Source organism: Scyliorhinus torazame, chromosome 10 (genome assembly GCF_047496885.1).
Source record: "Scyliorhinus torazame isolate Kashiwa2021f chromosome 10, sScyTor2.1, whole genome shotgun sequence".
NCBI lineage: Eukaryota > Metazoa > Chordata > Chondrichthyes > Carcharhiniformes > Scyliorhinidae > Scyliorhinus > Scyliorhinus torazame.
This window is the reverse complement of record NC_092716.1, coordinates 63,576,491-63,604,270: the sequence shown is the minus strand read 5'-3', so window position 1 is coordinate 63,604,270 and position 27,780 is coordinate 63,576,491. Positions and strand designations below refer to the sequence as shown.

The 27,780-nt window shown below is 46.4% G+C and overlaps 1 protein-coding gene across 2 annotated transcripts; it reads left to right on the top strand.

Annotated features, from left to right (window-relative positions):
- On the top strand, window positions 1–24,057 carry siah1 (siah E3 ubiquitin protein ligase 1). 2 transcript variants are annotated; one of them, XM_072518205.1, is made up of 2 exons: window positions 1–485; window positions 20,299–24,057. In XM_072518205.1, exon 2 carries the CDS (start codon window positions 20,301–20,303, stop codon window positions 21,147–21,149), a length of 849 nt encoding a protein of 282 aa, XP_072374306.1. In that variant the 5' UTR covers window positions 1–485; window positions 20,299–20,300; the 3' UTR covers window positions 21,150–24,057. The 2 variants fall into 2 exon arrangements, with proteins under 2 accessions (XP_072374306.1, XP_072374307.1); XM_072518206.1 differs by lacking the exon at window positions 1–485 and adding an exon at window positions 1,715–1,927.
- The last annotated feature ends 3,723 nt before the right edge of the window (window positions 24,058–27,780 follow it).

Genomic DNA, 27,780 nt, shown 5'->3' with positions numbered 1-27,780 from the left:
AGCGCAGGCGGCGGTTAGAGAGAGGCGGCCCAGCGCGAGGGGGCGGAAAGCAGCCGGTCTGGGAGAGGCGGCCCAGCGAGGGGGGCGCGGAAAGCAGCCGGTCTGGGAGAGGCGGCCCAGCGAGGGGGGCGCGGAAAGCAGCCGGTCTGGGAGAGGCGGCCCAGCGAGGGGGGCGCGGAAAGCAGCCGGTCTGGGAGAGGCGGCCCAGCGAGGGGGGCGCGGAAAGCAGCCGGTCTGGGAACGGCGGCCCAGCGAGGGGGGGAAGGCAGCCTGTCCGGAAGGAGAGAGGCGGCCCAAGGAGAGGGGAAAGCAGCTGGTCCACCCCGGTCTGCACAGAGAGAGGCGGCCCAGCGCAAGGGGGAAAGCAGCCGGTCCACCCCAGTGGAGCCAGTCGGTGGGTCAGAGCTCGCTTTGCCTGGCTGGGGGCGGGGGGGAAACAAACAGCGATACCTCCGGGTGCGGCTCGAATTTGCAGTGTGAAGCAGGTAAGGGCGGTTAAGAATCGGACCTTTAAACGCACAAAGAGGGAGGAAGAATTTTTTTTAAATGTTGTATTTTGGTTGTTGGGCGGGGAGGTCAGAGTAACCCACTGTGCGTGATGCAGGCGGGGGAAGCACCCGGACTTTGTTTGTGTTTTCCCCTCCGGTCTGTTGGGGATGCTCGCCGTTGGCGGAGGCTGAAGCGGGAGCGGCCTGTGTTTATTGTTTGGGAGAGGCCGCCGGCGTGGCCCAGGGTTTACTAGGCCGCGGCTCTCTGCTCTTTTACTCTAACTCCCTATTGTTGTCAACAGCTGCCGCGCTCCGCTTCCTCCCTTCCTTTTTATTCCCCACCCATTGAATCCTGTCGGGCAGCCCTCCCTCCCCCGAACAAACGTGGCTTTTTGAAGCTCAGTTTCCCGAACGGCCGCCCAGTCTCTTAGCTGGTTCCTTCCACAGTGTTCGCTCCCACCCCCTCTCTGCAGCTCTCTCTATTTTTGTTTTGGGGTGACACAACGGAAAGATAAACACAAATGGCACGCTGGCGGATTGTTTTGTGATCCGAAAGAGTTTAACCTCGTGTGCGATGTGTGTTTTGACACAATGGAGATGTTTGTAGGCGGAAAAAAAAATCTCCCGGCCACCGCGTCTTTGTTCGGTGTTGACAAGTCAGTCGCTTTATAATTTAATACAATTCGCCCAAGGATCACAAGGTCTCTGGTCTGGCGCAGTAGCTGCTGAAGCTATTCTTCGGTTAACTCGTGAGAAAAGTACGCGTGTGTGTGAATTTTAATAATACAGGCAGTCCAACGCTACGTACATGTTGACGTTTTTTTTTAGATGTAGCAGGTGCAAACTAGGCCTGCTGTAGAGGGGTTTTCCAGCTGTTTTCGGTCTCTTCCCAAGTCGCCCCACTTTGTTAAATGCAACCTGCTTGGATGGAATGGCTGATCTGGTTGCTTAGTCACTGCTCAATTTGAAGTAGCTTACAGGAACCAGGTTAAATGGGAAAGATTACGATGCTGTGCAAAACCTGTTTGAAAGGTGACTTTGATTTTGGGGGGTTGTGGGATGGACGAAGGGTGAAGAAGATGGCAGTGAGCTGCTTCCATTGCGTGGAACCTTTCCTCTGACCGCTGATGGCAAATTTGATCTTTTCTAGCCTTAGGAATTCTGCCAGGTCAGCCGTCCAGTGAGGTCTTGGGTGGAGATGCTGACCTCCAACTGAGTGGGAGGCGAAGGCCAGGGCATTGTCTCCTTTTGAGTTCTGGCACACCAAAGACCGCCACTAATGGGCATGGCTCACCCACAAACTTGGACATGGCCTTGAATTATGTGGGCCAGGATCAGAGGACCAGAACATGTGGGAATGGTTGGCTGGACTCTCCTGACATCGCTCATCTGTCTTCACTCCTAGGAAGAAAGAACCTGCTCGTATATCTCCTGGTCAGGTATGCCCTGTGCACCACCTTCAGTTGCATCAGGCTCTGCCTTGCGCATGAGGTGAAGGAGTTCACTCTGCAATTCTCGTTTCAGTCTGTGCAGCTGACACTCCCTCCCTCCCATCTTTCCTTGTTTCGTCCAATTGGGGGGGGGCAGGCAATGATGCCTCCTTGCAGAGCAAGTTCAGTATCTGAAAACACTGGAGCTCGTTCCTCTTCGGGAGCTGGAGTTTCTCCCCCATGGTTGCCACTCTGACATCTCTATACAAGTCTCTGACCTTCACCCCTTCCGCCCTTCTCCAGGTTTCATACATGGCATCCATTCTGGCTGGGATGAATCTATGGTTTTGCAGATGGGAGCTGAGATGGACTTTTAGCTCAATGGTGGGTAGGCTGCTTCCTGGCTCTTGGTGAGGCTATCACCACCCGGCTCGTTGGGAGAAATGAGTGGGGTGGTGACCAGTGTCTGCAGGGATGACCCTGCACTCTTCCCTCACTTGTTACCCAATAGTAGAACAAGAGGTTTGGAAGTGCTACCCCCCCCCCACCCCCCACGTTTACCACCTCTCTGCAGGACCCTGGGGTTCTTTCTGCCTGCACATAGGCCGATATTAGTTATCATGAGCCGGGTCTTCATCTTTATTGCCTGCACTCTCTCCCTGACAGGGAGAGTCCTACCTTTGCAGGTCCCCCTTCACCAAGCTAGACAGGTTCCACTTATGGAGCTGAACCTGGGTATCTGAATCCACGGTAGCTGAACTTGGTTTGGGCCAATTTGAAGTTTCGGTGTCGGGACCTGTTCTCTTGGCCGTCTATCTTGGCCAAGACTTGTGGCGCTGACAACCTCATTAATTTGTCCTCGAGCAAGGTTCCTTTGTTTTGCTCGGTGACCGCTTTCTCCAGTTCCCGGATTATTGCTCCACCCTGTCCATCATTCCACGCAAGGAAGCCAGCCATCTTTATCACCAGCATTATGTCCTCCTTTACTGCCTCCCTGTGCTTGGAGTCCTATCACGATGAACTCCATCAGCCTCTGTTGATGACTGGGATAGCATTGGTAACTCTGGGTCTGCCATGTTCGGATTTGTGTTGGTTCGGCTTTTTCTCCGGGTCAAAAAAGGCCCAAAAAGTTTCCAAGCGGGAGCCACCTTTCCACCTTTTGTGCAACTGCTCAGCTCATGTCTGCCACCAGAAGTCTTGTGTTTACAATTTTTAACGAGAGGCAATTTAGCATAGCCAATCCACCTATCCTGCACATCTTTGGGTTGTGGGAGTGAGACCCATGCAGACGTGTGCAAACTCTGCACAGTCACCCAGGGCTGGGATAGAACCTGGGTCCTCTGTGCCATGAGGCAGCAGAATTAAAATGTTTACAATGTGAATGTTTAAACCTTTGGACTCAACTACAGCTCTCGGGCAGTTGGTGCTGTGTATAATACAGGCTGCATCTGTGAATCTCAAACGTTGTGGAATGGACATCCTGTCAGTCATAAGCCATCAGACTGGCCTGCTTTTGTGGTCTCTGCTATACACTCCAGTTCAACAGAGGGTTCTGTTTTGCCCCCACCTTTTTATCATATTGTGACTATTTATATTCATCCTCTGGATCTCTGTTTTTCCAATTTCATTCTCTTTTGTTATATCATTTATTCCTTCTGTCATTTTGTCCTAATCTAATTACAGTACATCCCTTTCTCCTCCACTGTTCATGAACTTGCTATCTTTGAACTTATCAAATTTCTTCCACCTGTCTTCAGTTAAGGATCACCAGGGTATGTCACGGTTCAAGTGAACGTGGTTCATTGTTTCTGCTGGCCAACCTGTTGAGTCGGATGGAAAATGTCAAATAAAAAATGACTTTGCAAAGAATCTGGCATTGTATAGTATCTTTCATGGCTTTGGGGCAGCCCTTGCAACCAAGTTTATAAAAAAAAAATAAAAAAAATGTTGTAATGTAGGAAATGTGGCAGCCAATTTGTTTGTGCGCAAAGTTCCTAATCAGTAATATGACCCTTTTTAATCTTTTTTGTGAAAATAGTTTTAAAATTATCAAGCTCAAAAGAAAAATGGACATTACCCATGTAGAGTAAATTGATGATGGGGCAGGCACAGGAAGTTTATGCTTCCCTGTTGGGTCAATGACTAGGTTTTTAAAAAAAAAAAAAAGAAGCTATTTGGGGTACATATTAATTAGTTCCCGAGCAGTTGGGACAGATGTATGCCAAATTTGAAAGGCAAGGAAGAGCAGAACAATGTTAATAGATGGGTAGGAGCATTGGGAGTTGAAACTACCTCTTGAGAAGTCATTCTCTTAAACACGTTTAAGAATTCCCTACCTTCTGTGATGAGAATCCATGTTGAAGACAAAAGGTGAAACCACCAGACCAACTAGCTGATGATCCATCATCCCCATAATTTTGAAAAGGATAGAAAGTGGGAGAGTGAAAGGAAGGTGGGGAGCATGGTAAGGGATGGATAGCTGGGAATGCTGAGTTTCTCTTCCCCCCCCCCCCCCCCCCCCCCAGACCAGGAAGGAAGATACTGAGGGTGATGGCGAGACTGTTAAGGTGGGACACATTCATTCAGCATGTTGGAAGTTGCAAAGAAAGCCCGTGGGACTTTGAAAAGGGAACAAAAGTGGCGAATACTACAGGGCAGACTGTAGCTCTAACTGGAGTTGGGAGACCGGAGATTGGATTGGATTTATTTATTGTCACGTGTACTGAGGTACAGTGAAAAGTATTTTTCTGCGAGCAGATCATAAGTACATGGAAAGGGAATAAAGTTGCAATGTATACCTTGTGTTACCCTATTATGTATTTTCTTTTATTCCCTTTCCTTCCCATGTACTTAATGATCTGTTTGAGCTGCTCGCAGAAAAATACTTTTCACTGTACCTCGGTACACGTGACAATAAACAAATCAATCCAATCTCCGGTCTCCCAAGTCCAGTTAGAGCTACAGTTTGCCCTGTAGTGAACACTGTTGTGGGAGCAGGTATGATGAATGTGATAGATGAGAGATATAACAGGATTTTTGTGTAAGGGGAGTGTTGTGGAAATCATAATAAGGAGAAATTCCTAGAGGTTCGGTAAAGGAAATTTATTTACACAAATTTATTTGCGGAGAGCGAGTGTTTTAGCTGCAAAGCCATTGCACTGCCCACTGATATTCAATTGAAGACAGCATGTTTTATAATCTGAAATAACAGCTTGAAGTAAACAGGTATGTTTATATTAAATAGACCTTGGAAAGTACGCAAGATGAAATACGTAGTACGTATGAAGGCCGAAACCAAAATATTAAGCAGTATTTTGTTTGTTACCACATTTCCCGGCATGCTTCTAAATTGGCAGCTCATTCATTTCCCTTCCACAATTCCCTCCTTGTTGATCTTTTGATCAACACCTTTTAGTAAATTATCGTGTAGGGTGGGTTATAAGGTAAGGGGATCGGACGTATGACAGTTCCCTGCGTGTCAGGAACCTGGTAGCAAGGCGGCTAGGGCTGTTCCCGCGTTCGTACAATAAAAATATCTTGCGCAACATTAAAACAGTAACCATACAACAATCAAGATTGCAATGGCGATTATAATCCAGAACACAGTCCCCTGTCCTGACGATCCTAATCACCCAAAGCCAAATACCCATCCCTCCTTCATGTAATCTTGTCACCTCTCTATGAATGTGATCCACCAGATTATCAATTTTTTCTGAGTTATCAGGGATGTACGTGCAACAGTCACTTGCAATCAGGGCACAAGTGCCTCCCTTTTCCGCTAACAAGAAATCGAGAGCCATTCTATTCAGCAGGGCAACCGCGTGGGCACGGGAGCAATAGGTCAGAAGGTGAGAGCATTGAGGGAGAACTAGGGAATAGGGACAGTGGCTCTGAGGCAGAGCAGACGGGGAGAAGTTGCTGAACACAGCGGGCCTGGTGGCCTGAAGTGCATATGTTTTAATGCAAGGAGCATTACGGGTAAGGCAGATGAACTTAGAGCTTGGAACTATGATGTTGTTGCCATTACAGAGACCTGGTTGAGGGAAGGGCAGGATTGGCAGCTAAACGTTCCAGGATTTAGATGTTTCAGGCGGGATAGAGGGGGATGTAAAAGGGGAGGTGGAGTTGCGCTACTTGTTCGGGAGAATATCACAGCTATACTGCGAGAGGACACCTCAGAGGGCAGTGAGGCTATATGGGTAGAGATCAGGAATAAGAAGGGTGCAGTCACAATGTTGGGGGTATACTACAGGCCTCCCAACAGCCAGCGGGAGATAGAGGAGCAGATAGGTAGACAGATTTTGGAAAAGAGTAAAAACAACAGGGTTGTGGTGATGGGAGACTTCAACTTCCCCAATATTGACTGGGACTCACTTAGTGCCAGGGGCTTAGACGGGGCGGAGTTTGTAAGGAGCATCCAGGAGGGCTTCTTAAAACAATATGTAAACAGTCCAACTAGGGAAGGAGTGGTACTGGACCTGGTATTGGGGAATGAGCCCGGCCAGGTGGTAGATGTTTCAGTAGGGGAGCATTTCGGTAACAGTGACCACAATTCAGTAAGTTTTAAAGTACTGGTGGACAAGGATAAGAGTGGTCCGAGGATGAATGTGTTAAATTGGGGGAAGGCTAATTATAACAATATTAGGCGGGAACTGAAGAACATAGATTGGGGGCGGATGTTTGAGGGCAAATCAACATCTGACATGTGGGAGGCTTTCAAGTGTCAGTTGAAAGGAATACAGGACCGGCATGTTCCTGTGAGGAAGAAAGATAAATACGGCAATTTTCGGGAACCTTGGATGACGAGTGATATTGTAGGCCTCGTCAAAAAGAAAAAGGAGGCATTTGTCAGGGCTAAAAGGCTGGGAACAGACGAAGCCTGTGTGGCATATAAGGAAAGTAGGAAGGAACTTGAGCAAGGAGTCAGGAGGGCTAGAAGGGGTCACGAAAAGTCATTAGCAAATAGGGTTAAGGAAAATCCCAAGGCTTTTTACACGTACATAAAAAGCAAGAGGGTAGCCAGGGAAAGGGTTGGCCCACTGAAGGATAGGCAAGGGAATCTATGTGTGGAGCCAGAGGAAATGGGCGAGGTACTAAATGAATACTTTGCATCAGTATTCACCAAAGAGAAGGAATTGGTAGATGTTGAGTCTGGAGAAGGGGGTGTAGATAGCCTGGGTCACATTGTGATCCAAAAAGACGAGGTGTTGGGTGTCTTAAAAAATATTAAGGTAGATAAGTCCCCAGGGCCTGATGGGATCTACCCCAGAATACTGAAGGAGGCTGGAGAGGAAATTGCTGAGGCCTTGACAGAAATCTTTGGATCCTCGCTGTCTTCAGGGGATGTCCCGGAGGACTGGAGAATAGCCAATGTTGTTCCTCTGTTTAAGAAGGGTAGCAAGGATAATCCCGGGAACTACAGGCCGGTGAGCCTTACGTCAGTGGTAGGGAAATTACTGGAGAGAATTCTTAGAGACAGAATCTACTCCCATTTGGAAGCAAATGGACGTATTAGTGAGAGGCAGCACGGTTTTGTGAAGGGGAGGTCGTGTCTCACTAACTTGATAGAGTTTTTCGAGGAGGTCACTAAGATGATTGATGAAGGTAGGGCAGTAGATGTTGTCTATATGGACTTCAGTAAGGCCTTTGACAAGGTCCCTCATGGTAGACTAGTACAAAAGGTGAAGTCACACGGGATCAGGGGTGAACTGGCAAGGTGGATACAGAACTGGCTAGGCCATAGAAGGCAGAGGGTAGCAATGGAGGGATGCTTTTCTAATTGGAGGGCTGTGACCAGTGGTGTTCCACAGGGATCAGTGCTGGGACCTTTGCTCTTTGTAGTGTATATATAAATGATTTGGAGGAAAATGTAACTGGTCTGATTAGTAAGTTTGCAGACGACACAAAGGTTGGTGGAATTGCGGATAGCAATGAGGACTGTCTGAGGATACAGCAGGATTTAGATTGTCTGGAGACTTGGGCGGAGAGATGGCAGATGGAGTTTAATCCGGACAAATGTGAGGTAATGCATTTTGGAAGGTCTAATGCAGGTAGGGAATATACAGTGAATGGTAGAACCCTCAAGAGTATTGAAAGTCAAAGAGATCTAGGAGTACAGGTCCACAGGTCATTGAAAGGGGCAACACAGGTGGAGAAGGTAGTCAAGAAGGCATACGGCATGCTTGCCTTCATTGGCCGGGGCATTGAGTATAAGAATTGGCAAGTCATGTTGCAGCTGTATAGAACCTTAGTTAGGCCACACTTGGAGTATAGTGTTCAATTCTGGTCGCCACACTACCAGAAGGATGTGGAGGCTTTAGAGAGGGTGCAGAAGAGATTTACCAGAATGTTGCCTGGTATGGAGGGCATTAGCTATGAGGAGCGGTTGAATAAACTCGGTTTCTTCTCACTGGAACGAAGGAGGTTGAGGGGAGACCTGATAGAGGTCTACAAAATTATGAGGGGCATAGACAGAGTGGATAGTCCGAGGCTTTTCCCCAGGGTAGAGGGGTCAATTACTAGGGGGCATAGGTTTAAGGTGAGAGGGGCAAGGTTTAGAGTAGATGTACGAGGCAAGTTTTTTACGCAGAGGGTAGTGGGTACCTGGAACTCGCTACCGGAGGAGGTAGTGGAAGCAGGGACGATAGGGACATTTAAGGGGCACCTTGACAAATATATGAATAGGATGGGAATAGAAGGATATGGACCCATGAAGTGTAGAAGATTGTAGTTTAGTCGGGCAGTATGGTCGGCACGGGCTTGGAGGGCCGAAGGGCCTGTTCCTGTGCTGTACATTTCTTCTTTGTTGTTCTTTGTTCAACCATCTCCGTTTCTATCTGGTTAACAGCTTCTGCAGTGTCATTAGCTACCTGCTCAAGGATGTCTCGTAGTTCGTATGCATTAGTGGCCATTCCTAATGGTATCATTCCCAGCATTTGTGTCCATGTCATAACTCTTGTGTCGTCCTGTGATGGGGATGGTCCTGCAGTTGCTGGACGTGATGGACATAAGGGACTACATATCCCAAATAGCAGGAGCCTTTCCAATTTTCTGGTATGGCCACAGATAAAATGTGTGCCGTTATATGCGGTCAGGTTTCCTTTACTATCAGTCAGCATTAGTCTAATCTATCCCCTTCCCAGGAGCCTCCAATGGTTAGATTTTGAACCACTGACCAGTCAAAAGATGACTAGTCCTTTAGCTGTAAGGTGGAACATAGGGGGTTGCCAATTCAAGGTCTGATCACACTGACTCGTGCCTACTGAGTGGGTCCCATATGTTTTATGATTCTTAAAGCATATACTTCCCTTTGGGACTCCAGTATAATTGGGAAGGATCAACCAGGGCAGTTGACGTGTTACATTAAACCTACATTACACCATTCCTCAGATCTATTTGTATCGTATCCAGCTAATCTTCAATCTAACGTTGTGTATCTTCACCATGCCCTGTACTATTTTGTCTTCAATCCCATTCTGCTATCTCTTTACTGGTGAATGCGATGGGTTGCATGGGGATGCCCTCCCCAAGCATCTGGGGATTTGTGAACAAACCCAACAACTGAATTTATTTACCCTCTCTGCGTATGAGTGAGACACGTATATCCAGGTGTTAGTGTTCAGTTCTCTTCAGGTCAGCGTTTCACTAGTACCCTCAAAGTTCTACCCTCAAAGTTCTGTATGATGTAGTTTACACGAGTTGCGTCGATCCCATCTGGCTTTTCTTTTACTTTAACGGCTGTTTGGGTTGTTAGCAGCGCTTGGTGGGGTCCATTCCACCTAGGAGAAAAATAATCTTTGTTTAGTGCTTTCACATATACTTGATCTCCAGGTTTAAAGGGTTTGTATTTCCGTATTTTGGATGCACCTGAGCCTGTCACACCTTTTTGATGTTTTTAAAAAATTATTATTTTTTTCCAGTGGTTTCACACATGGCCTGGGCATATTTTAGTGATGCCTCATCTGTCTATATTAAGGCTACTGCCGCTGGGGTCATTGGGGGTTTAGTTCCAGTTGTCATGGGATGTTCCATTAATATCTCATACGGGGTTAAACCCGTATTACGATTTATCAGGGCATACATTACTATGGGTATGGCATCTGGCCATAGCCCATTTTGTTGACACTTTTTGTAACTGCAGTTTTAATTATTCCATCTGCCCTTTCCACCATTCCTGAGGATTGTGGCTGATATGGTATATGCAATTTCCAATCAAATCCCATGTCTTTTGTTAGGGCTTTAGTCAATTTGCTAGTGAAATGAGTTTCCATGTCACTGTTAATACCCATTGATATCCCAAACCTAGGTATTATTTCCTTTAACAGAATATTTACCACTGTTCTAGCATCGTCTTTTTTGGTCAGAAAAGCTTCTACCCACCGGGAAAGCATGTCCACTATCACCAGCATGTATTTAAATCCCTTAGCCATCTGCATGTGTACAAAATATATCTGCAAATTTTCAAAAGGCATTTCGGGCTGTGGGAGATGATCAAAGACGGCGCGTGTTTTGCCCCGATTATTCCTCTGACAAATCATACATGTGTGGGCTACGTTTTCAATTGTTACCGTAATACCTCGAGCATACCATTGTTGACATATGGCATGTCATTCCTCCTTTGCCCACATGAGCCTGCCTGCATATGTAAAGGTCTCCATTTTCTCACTCTGGTATACACTCCGATTCCTCTTCTGTGTATGCTTTCTGATATGTTTTATTTCTGCATCTTTCTGTTGTAACTCCGCCAATTTTCCTGAACTAAAAATATCTGCCTCATCCTCCACCTGTTCTTTTTCAACCATCTGATCAAAATTTGTTTCTGATAATTGCACTTCCTTTCCACAGGGAGGATCACCCCAGATCAACCAATACAGCCAAGTTTAAAACTATTGTAAGCGACATGTGTGCTACTCCGACTCTCTTACAGGAGAAGTTTTGTTTTCCATCCAGATAGTCCAAGGTATTAGTGAAGAGGGTGGGGGGGGGGAGAAAAGAAGAGAGGAGGGGAGAGAGAAAGTGATATTATAATCCGGTTCTATTGTATGAAGTACAATTGAGTATTTGGTGTCCGGCACTATTTCGTGTCCGGTACAGTAGTTGTCTGTAGTCAAGGAGTTGCCAGTGGGAATGATTTAACCAAAGTGAAGGTTGTGGCTTTACCCGTGATTAAAGTCTGAGGTAAGTACTGTGGACAGTGCATGAGATACCAATAGCAGGGCACGTGGAATTAGGAATACTCATTGGGCATTAAATGATTCCAGATCACACCAAATGACAATGGTAGTGAATCAGATTCTGCTGATATTGATGGAATTATCTCTACAAGAACGATTCCACAAGTTTGTCAAAGGTAAAATCTAGGGACATCTGTATTCGGAGCATAAATAGATGTTTCAGCCCTTCAAGCCTGCTCTGCCATTCAATCAAATTATGGCTGATCTCTTCCTGGTCTCAAATTCACTTCCACCTGTTCCCCATATCCCTTTAACTTTTTTAAAATCAGAAATATATCTACAATTCCGATTCATAAGACATTGTAGCAGAATTAGGCCACTTGGCCCTTCGAGTGTGCTCTGCCATTCAATCATGCCTGATATTTTTCTCATCCTGCCTTCTCCCCATAACTCCTGATCCCTTTTAATCAAGAAACTACTTATCTCCTTGAGAGTTTGTTATTTGGCCTCCACAGTCTTCTGCAGCGAGTTCCACAGATTCACCACCCTCTGGCTGAAGAAATTCCTCATCTCTGTTTTAAAGGATTGTCTGAGATTGTGCCCTCTGATTCTAATTTTTCCTCGTAGTGGAAACATCCACTCTATCCAGGCCGTGCCGTATCCTGATTCCACCGTACTATGGGGCAGTGAATTCCACAAATTCACCAGCCTCTGCAAGAAGTAATTCCTCCTCGTCTCTGTTCTAAATCCAACACCTCTTAAACCTATATTCATGACTTCTCGTTCCCTGCAAGGGGGAACATTTGGTTTACGTTTACTTTATCAATCCATTTTGTATACCTCTATCATCAATCCATTTTAGTATTTATATACCTTGATCAGATCCCCATATCTTCTAAACTCTAGTATGAGCTCAAATTGTTTAAATTCTCCTCGTGCGTCAACCCTTTCATCCCCGGAATCAATCTGGCGAGCCTCCTCTGAACTGCCTCTATTGTCGCCACCATTCTTCCTCAAATAAGAAGACTAAAACTGGGCACAATACTCCCGATGTGGTGTCTCCAACACCTGTACAATTTCATCAACACTTTATCTTTCTTTTATACTCCAGTCCTTTTGCAATAAACACTAACATTCCATTTGTCTTTTTAATTACATGCTGTATCATTCTGAATTCTCCCTCTTGTGTACCCGACTAGGGTCTTTACACAGTAACTTATTGCAAAGTAAGTCCAAGATTGTTATTATTATCTGCACACTGACTTTCTGTGATTCCTGAACAAAGATACCCAGATCTCTCTGCCCAAACTTCTTCTAAATCTGCTTTCCACTTGGATGATAATTTGCCTTTTTATTTTTTCGGCCAAAATGGATAACCTCTCCATCTTTTTATTTTTTCGGCCAAAATGGATAACCTCTCCATCTAGTCGCAAACCACATTGAGACTAAGACTAAAGAGCAGTCCGAATCTAATAATAAGTGTAGTTCAGATGAGTTGAGAGTTGTGAATCTGATTATCCTAAACAACTGCTACCGGATAGGCCTGTCACTAATTGATCTTGAACAACTGGGACATGGATCTTCTAAAGCTAAGGAAGAAGACAGCAAACCCGTAACAGCCTCCCCGAACAGGTGCCGGAATGTGGCGACTAGGGGCTTTTCACAGTAACTTCATTTGAAGCCTGCTTGTGACGAGCCATTTTCATTCATTTCATTCATTTCAAATCCGAAGGCGAATTTGACTTTCCTAGAAGTAACTCGTTACAGCCCCTTGCAGTAAAACCCTTGCCATCTACTTCGGGTGCAAATATTTCCCAAAGCATGCCTGGTCTTCAAGGAAAATGTACACAAGCATGGTATCAGCTCTTCGGGATGAGAATAGCAATGACTGAAATGATGGCAGGCAAATGGCTGATTAACCTGTATCCTACCTGTGGGCCTTTTATTTTTGATTTAAAAAAAAAAAAAAAACATTTTGTTCAGGTTTTTCATTTCCTACAATATATGTAGACCAGATACAATTTACAAAAGCCAAACATTGGAAATAACCCGCCGACCATCCCTGTCCTTTTTGTTTTATTTTAAAATATTTTTATTGAATTCGTACATCTGTACACTATAGAATAGGTAAGCAAGACGGTTCGTAGGTACAACTTGCATGTTTCCCTTTCATCGGACTTCCCTGCCCAACCTTTTTGTTGTTCAGACTCCATCTTGGGCCCTTTCTTCCGTCGTACATGCTGTAGGCCCTCGTTTATTTTGGAGTTGTTACTATTGCCCCATGGCTTTGTTTGTGGTGGGGGGGGTGGCTCTGGCCCCCTCCTGGGTCTTTTCCTATGTCCTCTCCTGATGCTTCCCTGGGTTCCTTCCTTGCGCTTCTCTTTCTCTTCTCTTTTCCTTTTCCCCCCCCCCCATTGCCAATTCCTATCTGCTATGTGGTCCTGTCTGCCCTCCCTTCCTATCTGCTATTGGCCTCGAACAGGCTGATGAATAGCCACCACGCTTTGTGGATGGTGTATTTGATCTTCGTGTAATTAAGCAAGCAAGGGCATCAGCCCTCTTCCCCATATGAAGTTCTGGCTGATTTAAAACCCCGAAGATCGCTACTTTCGGGCATGACTCCACACTCTCACCCCCACAACCTTGGATATTGCCTCGCGGCAGGCTGTTCAGAACCTGACCAGGGTAGCACTGGTTAGCGCTGCTGCCTCGCAGTGCCGAGGATTCTGGTTCGATCCTGTCACTGCCTGTGTGGAGTTTGCACATTCTCCCCATGTCTGCGTGGGTCTCATCCCCACAGCCCAGTGATGTGCATGGTAGGTGAATTGGCCGCACTAAACTGGCCCTTAATTGGAAATAAAAGATTTGGGTACTCATTTACTCACTTACGTTCACACTTGTCCTCCACCTCCAGGAAGAACCTGTTCATTCAGGTTCTGATTACATGCGCTCTGTGCACCATTTTAAACTGCATGGGACTTAGCCTTGCATAGGAGGAGGTGGAATTGGCCCTGCTTAAGTGCTTCGCTCCAGAGTCCCCGACCCTACCTCCTTCCCTAGTTTGTCCTCATTTCTGACTTGCTCCATCTCATGGTGTTCTCGCCCTTCTAACAGTCGTCTGTAAATGTCCCCATAGTTTCCCTTTTCCATACCGTCTTGACTCCCACAGTTCCTCCAGCATTGTCTCCCAGGTACCTCGTCTCCTTGCGGAGAGCGATTTTGATTTGTCGATGTTGGAGCTCCTGTCTGTTCAACAGCTTCAGTCTTTCCATCAGCTCATCCAGGGTTGCACTTAAGTGGCATCTAGCATGACTGGTGAGAATTTATGGTCCCTGCAGATGGGGGCCAAGGTGGACACCTTGGTTAAGCTGAAGTGCTGTCTCATCTGGTTCCAAGTTTTTAAACATAGCTGCCACCACTTGGGCCAGATGTGCACTTTGCCTTGAGGGGGTGGGGGTGGAAACGGGAGCGCTGTTGTGGCCAGGTCAGAGGATAATTCCTGTACTGGAAGACTATTCCTTACTAGGCACCCTTACCCCCCCCCCCCCCCCCCCCCCTCACACTCTTAGCTGCGAAGTAGTAGTATTGCAGGTTCAGAAGTGCCACGCTGCCCATGTTTCTTCTCCTCTCCGCATAGAATTGGGGATTCTTGGTCTCTCTCTCTCTCTCTCTCTCTCTTTCTCCTCTTCCTTCCCCCCCCCCCCCCCCCCCCCCGGCACCACACACACAAACGGCATAATCATTTTATCTATTCCTCGGGGATGAAGATTGGTATATATCTAAACAGGAAGAGGAATCTTATGCCCTTCCCTTAAGATTTTTTTCTCTGTCCTGGAACCGTTGCAGCTTCGTGATAATTGCCCTGGGCTGCTCCCCGACTTTGAGCCTGGGCCGAAGCAACCCGTGTGTCCTGTCCCTTTCTGGGGGGGTTTGGAACGTCCTCCCTCTCCATTAGCTTGTCCTGCATTTGGGCGATGTAGCCCGTTGGGTCTCTACCCTCTATCCCCTCTGGCAGGCCCACTGTTCTGCCGCCTGGACCTGTTTTCTTGGTCCTCCACATTCCCTCTTGGGCTCCCCTGGGCTGTCACCAACCTTCTCACTTCGGTTTCCAGAGCTACGATCCTGTCGCTCTGCTCCAGGATTGTTTTTTTTTCCTGTGCCTCCCACCTGCACGGTATTGTGTTTGTCGCCCCCGACATCACCTCCTGCATCATCGTGTGGAGCTCCATCCTGATCACATCCTTCATGGTGTTTAGCTCCCTTTTCAGCACACTTCTCCATTCGTCCCCCTGGGAGGGGTGGTCACCTTGTCCTGCTCCCGCTCTGCTGTTCGGTTCGCTGGCTTTTCCTCTCCTGGTTCGCCTGAATTTCAGCGCCTCCTCGTGTGGCCGTCAGTCTGCACGCCTGCTGTTCCTGCCCCTTTCCTTTGCTGCTGCTCTTAATATCTCGCCGTCCCCTCATTTGTTATTGCCAGGCATGTTCCTTTCTTGCTTGTTTTGTCTTTGGTGGACTTTTTCAGCCGAATTCCTGATAACTTGTCTCTGTTGGGTTTGTTTGGAAGGAGAGCCACCTGATGTGCGTCCGTTCAGCACATCGCCACCACCGGAAGTCTCATTCCCTAAAAGTGGATCAGGCACCGCTCCCACCCTTGTAGGACTTTCTGCGTATTGGCATAAAAACACTCCTGGATTCATTTTAAGAATTCTGCCCTCTCTAAGCCTTTCACGCTGACTATTCCAGGGGCCCCACTCCAGCAATCTGATCGCCCCTTTTTTTGTTACTGAGTTCCACTGATTATGGCTTCATTTGAGGAATCTATTAACATCACACTAAGCACTGCCATAATGTTCCCCCTAATCAATAATGCAATTCCTCTTTTTTCTTTATGCCAGACCCGAGACCTCTATACCCTGGGATGCTTACCTGCCAGTCCTGCCCTCCCTTAAGTGTGATTGCAATAATGTCATAATTCCATGTGCTGATCCACGCATGGTCTTGCCTGTCAGGCTCCTTGCATTGAAATAAGTGTAGTTTAGCCTACCAATCCTTCCATGTGTCTTATACCCCTCTGTCCTCTGCCCACTCGTCTTGCCTGGTTTATCCTCTATATATTTGACTTCCATCTTCTCACCCACTGTACTGTTTGGATTCCATCTCTTTCCCCCCCCCCCATCCAAATTAATATAAACCCATGCCTAATAGTGTGAACAACTGCCCTTCTAGAATGCTTGTCCCCATCCTGGTTCTCCAGATCCCATCTGCCCCAGAAGCAATCCCAATGATCCAAATATCTAAAGCCCTCCCTCCTGCTCCAGCCGTTTCTCCTGCACCATCGTATGACCTCTGCCTGATCACCCTCTCCTTTCAGAATGTCCTGTAGCTGTTAGACATAATTGTTCAGGGGGGGGGGGGGGGGGGTTGGGCTGGGATAGGGTGCTCTTTCAGGGAATCGCTGCTGACTCGCTGGGTGGAGTGGCCCCCTTCTGCACTGTATGGAATCTGAGGTACTGGGCACAATGATATTGACAGACTGCATAGAGCGAGGGGGATTAGTGAAGGATTATTATCGGCTTCTTGTATCCTGTCCACGGCAGACGGCCATGTTGGGAGAAGCCCCAAATGGAACAAGTATTCGGGTGTTAAATGGATTGTCATTGTTACAATGAGCTGAGTGTTGTGATAGGAGAAAATAAATGCTTTGTAAAAAAAAGAGGAATCTGACTTTGCAGAGTGGAGAGGCTGAATAGACTGGGACTTTTTTTCCTGGAGCGCAGGAGTCTTAGGGGTGACCTTAGAGGTAATGAGGAGCATAGATAAGGTAGATAGTCTTCTCCCAAAGGTAGGGGAGTCTTAAAACCAGTTTAAGGTGAGGGGCGATACACAAGGGTCCAGGGGTAATTTCCAGAGGGTGGTGAGTGCCTGGAACAAGCTGTTAGAGGCAGGTACAATTATGTCTTCTAAAAAAAACATTCAGACCGTTATATGGGTATAGAGGATTATGGGCCAAATGTGAGAAATTGGGACTAGCTTAGTAGTTTAAAAACTGGGCGGCATGGACAAGTCGATCTGAAGAGCCTGTTTCCATGCTGTAAACCTCTATGACTAACTGAACTCACTCGGCTATCTTGCTTTCCTTAGGAGATATAAACTTGCAGTACGCTTTGGTCAGCCACCTGGTTCTACTTTCAGATTCACTTTTTCTCCTTTATCCTCCCAGCTTTGTTCCCTAACTGTTGTCGTCTTTGGGTATTTTGTTTCGGCTATTTAAAGATTGTTTTCTTTCTTCCCCCCCCCCCCCCCCCCCCCCCACCACCAAGTCAGCTTACTGCTTTCCTGTGATGTCACTCTTGGAACTTTTATTTCAATTCCAGCGTGCATGACAGCAAGAAGGTTGTCCCTCAACAGGTCCAACTGTTTCTGGCAAAAGTGCAGTCCCCGAATCTCTCTCTGTCCCAGTAGAGGTGTCCCTCGCAGGTCTGACAGTCTTTGCTCCTGGTGCAGGCTCTGAGCCTTGTGCTGTATTTATCCTCTGTGGCAAAATGATCGGTCACACATTAATGCATAAAACAAAGTGTCTTAACAAAGAGTCTTGAACCTCAAGAGGAGCAAGTTGACTTGATTTGGAAACCCACACTAAACACATTTGTGGTAGCCAGGTGATATCTCATTACGGTGAATCAACTGTGGATAACACGATCAAAGGAAGTGGCTTAAGGTTGCCAAGTGGTAAGCCTGAAGATAGGAAGCAGTCTAGAATCCAGCAAAAGAGGACCACAAAGTTGGTCAGGGAGAAGAAAACATGATTACACAAGCTAGTGAGAAACATGAGGGAGGCTGTAAAAGCTGCTTTTAATATGTAATGTAATATTTCCAAATTCACCAATATATTCCCAACTATTTTGTGTTGAGGGTGCAAGGAGGCTTCACGGGGATGTGGACAGGTTGTGACTAGGCAAGAACATGACAGATGGAATATAATGTAAACTAAGTGAAGGTATCCACATTTGGCAAATTTCTTAACTGGAGAAAGGTTAGAAAGTGTGTCCACAGACCCGAGTGTCCTTTTTCGTGAGTCTCAAAGTTAGCGTGCAGGTGCAGCAAACAATTAGAAGGCAGGTGGTATATTGGCCTTGCTGCAATTGTACAGAGCCTTAGGTGAGATTGCACCTGGGATATTATGTGGTTTGGTCCCTTAGAAATGCATTTTAGTTTCAGTAGACTAATCCCCAGGATGGTGGAATTGTCTTGAGGGGAGAATAAGGAACCGAGTTCTCTCGTGATCTCATTGACACTTTGGTGTTTTCCCCTGGCTGGGGAGTCAAGAATCAGAAGACCGTCTCAATAAAGGGTGGGCCATTAAGATATGCGGTGAGGAATTTCTTCAGGCTGGTGATCTTGGGGCATTTTCCAATTCCAACTCCCATCATTTGAAAACATTCAAAACCGAAATCATACTAATGACATCCAGCAATGTGTGAAGTGGTGTTTGATAAGGACTGCCATGATGTAATTTGATGGTGGAACAGGCTAGATGGCCTGCTCCTATGTTATGTATAGGCCCACCACTTCCATAAAAAAATGGGGAAAGCGCTTGCTAGTATCACCCACTCTACAAATAGTGCTAAGGGAAAAGTTAAATTGCAGTGCCTTTGAGATGGTTGAGGGGTGTTTTTCTGACTGGAAGCCTGTGACCAGTAGGGTCTTGCAGGTATCCGTTTTGGGGCCCTTGCTGTTGGTGGTTTATATAAATGGCTTAGGAGGGTTGATCAATAAGTTTGCAGATAATACAAAGTTGGGTCGGTGGTAAATAGTGAGGAAGATGACCTTGAGTACAGGAGGATGGAAAATTTGAGGCGATGCACTTTGGCAGGACAAACCAGGCAAGGAAATACATGAACAGCAGGACTGTAAGAGGGTCCTTGGGGACCTTGGTGTGCACATGTAGTAATCTTTATTGTCACAAGTAGGTTTACATTAACATTGCAATGAAGTTACTGTCAAAATCCCCTAGTTACCACACGGCGCCTGTTTGGGTACACCGAATTCAGAATGTCCAATTCACCTAACAGCGTGTCTTTTGGGACGTATGGGAGGAAACCAGAGCACCTGGGGGGAACCCACACTGGCACAGGGAGAACTTGGAGACTCCACACCCAAGTGACCCAAGTGGGAATCGAACCTGGCGCCCTGGGGCTGTGCAGCAACAGTGCTATCCACTGCTACTGTGCTGCACACCACCGGCCCTTGAGGTAGCAGGGTAGTGTAAGACGGCATATGGTGTACTTTGGCTGAGGCATAAGAGTTCAGAGCAGGGTGGTTATGCTGGAACTGTATTAAACAGCTGGTGTTATGGACAGTTCTGAAATCCATGTGAAGAGGGGGAAGGGTGAGAGAAATGAAATTGAGAAACATAGGATAGAGAGGAAGAAACCTATTCCCTTGGTCAGGCAGCCTAGGTTTTAAAGTGTGTGGCAGGAGGTTTGGAGATGAGCACTTGCCAAGTGGGTGGTGGGAGCTTTGAATTCTCCTGAAAAGGGAGGTGGATACAGAGACCCGTGTAACATTAGATGTGCACTTTTGATCCCAGGGTTATGGGCCAAGTGCTGGAAAATGGGATTAGAATAGTTAGCTGGTTCAAAACATTGGGCTGCAGGGCCTTTTCTGTGCTGTCACTATGATTGCTATTGCTTTAGAGCTTTTGATAATGCAGATAACTATGCAGCATAATAACATTAACTACAGTTACCAAAAAAGGGACAAAATGCTGTAAATATTCAATGGGTCAGAGCATTTGTGGAGAGAAAAGAATTGGTAGCCAATTTCTTGTTGACTCCAAGGTGTTGCATGACCTAGAGGATTTCCAGCTTCTGCAATATTGTTTTTAGCTATAGAGACTTTGCTGATGTCAAGGCTGTCATCCTCGTGGATCTTGTTCAGTCATGTGTAGGCACTTAACAAATTTGGGGGCAAATCAAGTCTATTAAAGCCATCTGCTCATCACTGGATTTAATAGCTGTTTTTCAGAGCATAGTCCTACTTTGACTACAGGGGAAAAAATGGATACATGCTAAAAGGGGAATGGATCAGCTCCATAATGTTGGTAAATGCCTGGGTGGAAGATGGTATGGAGGTTTTAAAGGAAACATTTTATTTTGTGGACTCATAAATGCTGCAGTTCTAACTTTTGTTTTCTCTTTTTTTTTTCAGAAATGAGTCGTCAGACTGCCACAACACTCCCCACCGGTACATCAAAGTGCACTCCTGCCCAGAGAGTGCCAGCATTGGCAGGAACTACAGCCTCCAACAGTGATTTAGCAAGTCTATTTGAGTGTCCAGTGTGCTTTGACTATGTGCTACCACCAATCCTTCAGTGCCAGAGTGGCCATCTTGTGTGCAGCAACTGCCGTCCTAAACTTACATGCTGTCCCACTTGCCGGGGCCCTTTGGGTTCCATTCGCAACTTGGCTATGGAAAAAGTGGCCAACTCTGTACTGTTCCCTTGTAAATATGCCTCTTCAGGTTGTGAGATAACACTGCCACATACAGAGAAAGCAGACCATGAGGAACTCTGTGAGTTCAGGCCATACTCGTGTCCTTGCCCTGGTGCCTCTTGTAAATGGCAGGGTTCTCTGGATGCTGTAATGCCACACTTGATGCATCAACACAAGTCCATCACAACCTTACAGGGTGAGGACATAGTTTTTCTGGCCACAGACATTAATCTTCCAGGTGCAGTTGATTGGGTTATGATGCAGTCCTGTTTTGGCTTCCATTTCATGTTGGTCTTAGAAAAACAGGAAAAGTATGATGGCCACCAACAGTTTTTTGCCATAGTACAACTAATTGGAACACGCAAACAAGCTGAAAACTTTGCCTATCGACTTGAACTCAATGGCCACAGACGGCGACTGACTTGGGAAGCAACTCCTCGATCAATTCATGAGGGTATTGCCACAGCAATTATGAATAGTGACTGTTTGGTATTTGACACTAGCATTGCACAGCTTTTTGCAGAAAATGGAAACCTGGGAATCAATGTAACAATCTCAATGTGTTGAAACTGACATTTCACAAATTCTCTTGTCAGAGGCCAGTATTGGGGCATTAAATGGTGTACAATGAGCTCTGAATATTGGAGGCATTGCACAACATTTGCTGCCAGGCATTTTTATCAGACTGGCTGGTTGGATTGTTCAGTCTGGGTCATAATGGTAAGATGCAGAACGCACTCATAGTGAAAGTTAACACTAATTATAAATGCAGTAAACCACTGAACAGAAGACCCTCTTTTTTTTTTTGTAGAAGGTAGTGCTATGAATCTTAAGAAAATGGGCATAAAAACAGAAATGCAAGAAGTGCTACAACTTCATTTTGATTGTACTGTCAGCTAATAGGTGTTAAACATTTGTTCTGATTGTGTCTTTACTGATGAGCCATGTTGGGCAGTTTAAGTTGCTGCTTTTCTCATTTGTCACTACATAGAACTGCTGCTGTTTGTGTAAATTTTTCTGTGTATGGCTATTTTCATGAATTTGCTTGTTTTTCATCAAATTCCCTCTTTTTTTTTTATTTTTTATACAACCAACCCCTCAAAGCCATTTAGTTCATTTAATATCTTGTTCAGTTTACAATTTTTTTCTAGATGTCTCATAATAAACTCCTCCAAGTTGACGATAAAACAATTCTAAATCCTGAAAACGCTTGAGTTGCTGTATCTAATATTACATAATGGATAACTGAACCAACATAATGCACTTTCCTTAGCTATTCAGCATTAAGTCCAGAAGCATTTATTTCATTTCAATTCATGAGCCTAATACACAAGACACTTGGGCCTGTTTCTTTCTTTCTCTTTCTCTCTCTCCCCGCCCCCCCCTTCCATTGCACATCTTCCTACGCCACCATTGTTTCCTCAATGGCACTGCCTTGTTACCTCAGTCCTTTGGGGAATAACTTCCAATTGTAAAATAAATGGAACAGGAGATTTGGAGATCTCATTTCTGTGGAGAGGATATATTGGAGCTACTTCAGTGTCAACTTCAGAATCTCTCTCTTCCCTTTTTTTAATGACCTCTGCTCACTTGAAGACAAACCTGCTTTAAAGTATTTTATTGGTAGTTGGATGTGATTAGCTAGCTGATTAGAATTGCCAAGCCAGTCTATTCTACCTACCTTGTAGATTGTTGCTTAAATGCAATAAGTTGCACAGTAGTTTTTTTAATTTTGTACAGGATAAATCAATACTTCCATATTGGTCCTTTGATTTAATTTTGTGATCATGTTTTAATGACTTGCAACTACTTACCTGAAGTTTCAAAGACTTGTCATTTCACTGTACATAAAGGTTCAGTTGTGGTCCGAGTTGTGCAGATTTTCAAGTGTCTGCAGACTAGATTAAAATTTTAACCAACTAAATCTTTCAAGTAACTTCCAGTAACTAGATCTAGCCAGCCTATACTTGATGTATGTATGAGACCCAAGCCTTTTTAAGTAGAAACTTTGAATTTCTTCCCCATAAGTTGTAGCCATGTTTTAATACTGTTACAACAAAGTACAATTTTCTGCCTGTCCCCTGTGCAGCCCTCTCCCACCCCTCACTTCAGTTGTATCTAATGAATTAGTAGTCTTCTCCTTGGTTTTGTGCTTTTAAGATGGATTAGTGGTAGCCCAGGAGTCAATATTGCCTAGAACTCTGATGCCTAAAATTAAACTTGATTCAAACAAATGTCTTTCCTCTAACTAGCAGCTTTGCAGCAAAAGATAATGTAATATAGGATGATCCAAGACTGAGTTTCTATTCATGTAACTTTTTTTTGTGAAACTGGTAGTTTTTTAAAGTCCAAACCAGTTGGGTACAATCCTATAAATGTACTAGAAGGCAGGGGTTTAATTATTTTCAAATTGTTTCATTTTAAGGAAAGCAACTTTGACTCTCCAATTGCCATTACTTAGACAGTGTTACAATGACAACATGATGCATATTAACAGTATTTAATGTTTAAAAGTTAACTAATATTAAAAGTTGAGCTCTGCAGTTAAGTAATTTGCATTGTATAGTGACTAATGTGCTAGGAGTAACTGGATTACTTTTAATAGTATGCACATGGTTAAGTTTTGAAACTACAGAAGTATAGCTTTTGATTTTTTTTCTTTATCCTTGCCTCACCTGACCAAACTTCAATCAACAAGTGTAAAATGTCCTCCTATAATGCAGTCTGCGAAATGTCAACTTGCTTTTCCGTGTATGAGCAAACTGTTTAGGTATCCGAACTGACATCTACTCTTCTAATGAATCATTGTGCAATAAGGATTTGTTCAGGAACCTTTCCAAAAATGCAGTGCCATGCCAGTAGTATAAAACAGCTACCAGCTTGACACACAGCCATTTGAGTGGTATGAAAGCTTATGACTAACTTTGTGTAATAAAACCAGCGTTTTGTTCATACAACAGTAAGCTGCATAGTTCAAGCTTGGGAACAATTCTACTACATTCAATTAGTTTTTCCATTTTCACTTGTGGAAGGAACCTACCTACAAAGAATCCTTGCTAATGAGGTAGAGTACTAGTAACTGTCATACAAAATCCCAATCCCATGTCTGTTCAGGTGTTTGTTGTCTTAAGTATGTGGAATTTCATCACTTGTACAGTGCATTACCTCGAGCTGGTCACGTACTCCTTTTTTAAACTTGATTTGGAAGTAACCAGTTTTATCCAAGGTGGTTTCTTTTCTCGTCCACTGTTTGCCTGTCTTTTCTTCAACCCCCCCCCCCCCCCCTCCTCCTTCTCCATCTTAATCCTTTAACTAGCTTTGTGGTAAACCCATTTTCATGATGCTTAAAACCATGCTGTTGTACAGTAAATGCTCTGTATGGGTTACAGTTGAAACTTTTAATACTGTTTTGCCTGAAACTTGATTTGTGTGTTTATGCTTTTATTTTAAACTCCAATAAAAGTTGATATCCCTACTGTTTTTAGTATGTTTATTGAGTTTTTACATTGCATTAACAAAACCTCTCTCCTCTCTCTCTCTCTCTATTGCCCCACTAGAAACTTGGAATGAAACTGGATAGACCCAGCACCACTTGGATTCCAGACCACTGCACCCATGTAAGAGCAGTTACCCATCCTAGCAAAATGTACACACAAATCTCATCTACAGGGAGTTACATACATATTGACAATGCAACAGTACCTCTCCCAAAAAGAGAAAGGAAATTGTCTTTGATAAAACACCCACCCAAAAATAACTCTTGCCCTGGAAAGTAGCAACCCAGAAATCATCCTCCCTTCCCTCCTTCAAACCCCCCAAAAAACACCAGAACAAATCGGCCAAGAACGAAACCAGAATAAAGAAAAGAGTGTCCAAAGAGGGACACTTGGAAGCGACAACCCTCGCAGAAAGAATATCCAGGCAACCTCCTTCCTGAACAGCCCAACCACCACATCCTCTATCTTACGACTGAACTGACCCTACGGGTAGTCCGGTGGTGGTGGCTACACAAGATATGGAGGCAATTTCGGCAGCACAAGTTAGGGGCAGGGTCGAAGCTGATGTCGATCCGAGAGAATCACGGGACGGGTTCTTCAATTCAGAATAAGTGTTGACGGCGTAACAGAAGCGGTGGACTTCGAAGACAGCAAAATTGGGGCCGTTCCCAGACACATTCATCAACAGTTAATGGGCTAGCACCGGCACCACGTGGAACATGATTGATTCCAATGAAAAACTTTCAAAGGGTCGGTATTGACACTCTTCTGATGAGCTGCAGCCGTATATATAAGCACTCCACTCCCCACACTCATCCCAGCAAGGAGAGCGGCGCCCCAGTTCACTGACGCTGACCCCGAGACCCTGGTTGGACGCCGTGGAGGAGAGGCGGGTCACCCTGTATCCCAAGGTGGGAAGGAGGTTGCTACCCGCCACTGTTCAGCGGGCCTGGGTGCAGATGGCAATGGTCGTGGGCACCGTGGGCAACACTGCCAGGACCAGCCAGCAGTGCTGTAGAAAACTGCACCAACACCACAGGACGGCCAAGGTGAGTAGGCAGCACTGCGCTCCTGGCACCAACCCCCATCTAGCACACCCGTAACCCTACCCCCCCCCCCCCCGAGGGCAACCGAACCCCCACCCTGCGCCACCGTACAGGGGCCAGGCACGCAATCTAAGGGCACACCGACCCCAGGGACTAGCTGCTGTACAGATGGGGTTTGGGCTTCGAAAGGTCCCACAGATAATAGAGATGCAGTCACCGAGCTAGGGTCAACATGACGGGCTGTCAGCAGCCATCCAGTGCCTGCAGGTGCAGTTGGAGTCCAACTGCCTGCAGGAGCAGGTGCTGCCAACCATGCGTGCCACCTAGGCCAACACCGCATGGGTGGTGGCGTGGTGGAGGCCTTGGGGACCAAGGTTTCAGCCAGGGGTCAGGATGTCCATGGTGGCCGAGGCACTATCACAGGCAGCCGTATCTGGACATCAGAAGCAGCTCCACAGAATGGCCCAGTCCCAGCGAACCATGGCTGAAGGCATCGGTGGCATTGCCTAGGTGCTGGCTGACATGGCACAGACTCTTGAGGGAGGTGGCACTGACTGATGTGGCACAGACCCAGAAGGTGGAGGCGCAGTTAGTGTGATATGGCATAGTCCCAGAGGGAAGTGTTCCACTCCCTATGCTCCACGACTGGGAGCATTGACCCCCTGGTCGGGACGGGAGCGGGCCTCCAGGGGAGCCTTGGAAGTTTACTTCATTCACACCCCTGTACCATGGAGTAGCCCGGGTGCCACTGGCCCCCCGAGGGAGCAGGAGGTCATGGGGCCCGTGTCAGACCACCACAACGCCTCTGCCGCCCCCCCCCCCCCCCCCCCCCCCCCGGCATAACTGATGGGCACATGTTCACATCATTTCAATCTGATTGGGTGCTCTGTCAGAAGGGTGTGAGGGAAGAGCTGGGCTGGCTGCAAAGGGGCTGTTAGGGGCAGGGAGATGGGCCAGGACCTCCAGTTCAGCCAGGGCTCACCACTCTGCCCCGCCCCCTTCCTCTCCACCCCACCCCAAGAGTTTGGTGGGACCTTGTGATGAAATGGCCAGCTTACATGCAGAATCACCCAGGTGGACGGTGGAAAGTGCTACCGGGGGCAGGAGCCAGATGTTGTCAAATGGTGTGGAGCACCAGCGCTCACCCCAGACCAGGTTGTCGCATGCTCCATCCCATGGACCAGGCCTGCTGTTAGTGCCAACCCAGGGCCTGCACCCTGTATTGAGGCACAGAGGGGGTTGCAAGGGGGCGAGGGTGGCCGATCAATGTCCAGGGCCCATCAGCCCTGGCATGCACGGTGTGCGGCCTCCTGTGCCTGCCCTTGCCCCATATCCAGGCCATCCTCGCCCTTCCCCACATCTTCCTCATCGGACTAGGCCTGCTATTCATCCTCCTTCAGCATGTTGCCCTTCTGCTGCGTGATGTTGTGGAGGATGCAGCAGGCCACCACTATGTGGGTGGCATAGTGGTTATCACTGCTGCCTCACAGCGCCAGGGACCCAGGATCAATTTCAATCCTGGGTCATTGTTTGTATGGAATTTGTGCATTCTCCCAGTGTCTGCCTGGGTTTCCTTCCACAATCCAAAGATGTGCAGGTTCGGTGCATTGGCCATGATGAGAAATTAGATTTGTTTATTGGATTTTGTTTATTGACACGTGTCCTGAGGTACAGTGAAAAGTATTGTTCTGCGCACAGTTCAGACAGATCATTCCATGCATGAAAAGAAAATACATAGGGCAAAGAAAATATACAATGTAAATACAAAGACACAGGCATCGGGTGAAGCATACAGGAGTGTAGTACTACACCGTAGAGAAGATGTGTGAAGAGATCAGATCAGTCCATAAGAGGGTAGTTTAGGAGTCTGGTAACTGGGGAAGAAGCTGTTTGAGTCTATTCGTGCGTGTTCTCAGACATTTGTATCTCCTGCCCAATGGAAGAAGTTGGAACAGTGATTAAGCCGGATTGGGAGGGGTCTTTGATTATGCTGCCTGCTTTCCCAAGGCAGCGGGAGGTTTGGACCGTCAATGGATGGGAGGCAGGTTCGTGTGATGGACTGGCTGATTTTCGCGACTCTTTGTAGTTTCTTATAGTCTTGGGCAGAGCAGTTGTGATGCAGCCAGATAGGATGCTTTCTATGGTGCATCTGTAAAAATTAAGAGTCAATGTGGACATGCCGAATTTCCTGAGGAAGGATAGGTGCTGTTGTGCTTTCTTGCCCCTTAGAATTCAAAAGGTTAGATGGGGTTACGGGGTAGGGTGGGTTATGGACCTAGGTACGGTGTTCTTTGAGAGAGACGGTGTAACTTAATGGGCCGAATGGCATCCTTCTGCAATGTCATGATTTTGATTCCATGTGGGAGGCTCTCCTAGTGCTACACTGTAGGCCCCCTGCAGAGCAGTCCAGGCACCTGAACCACATCTTCAGGAGGGCGAAGCACCGCTCGAGCACGCTCGTGGTTGGGACATGGGTCTCCATGTGGGTCTGTCACCTCCGAATAAGCGCCATCAGCTACTGCCGCAGCGGATAACCCCTGTCACCCAGGAGCCAACCCCTCAGCGAGGTGCACCTCGAAGAGTTCAAGAACCATTGAATGGCCAGGATGAAGGCGTCGTGCCCATTGCTCAGGTATGGGGCGTAAACGTGTATCA

Bases quoted from the DNA above. Each gene is read 5' to 3' on its own strand.
- siah1 (XM_072518205.1), top strand. From the start codon at position 20,301: ATGAGTCGTCAGACTGCCACAACACTCCCCACCGGTACATCAAAGTGC.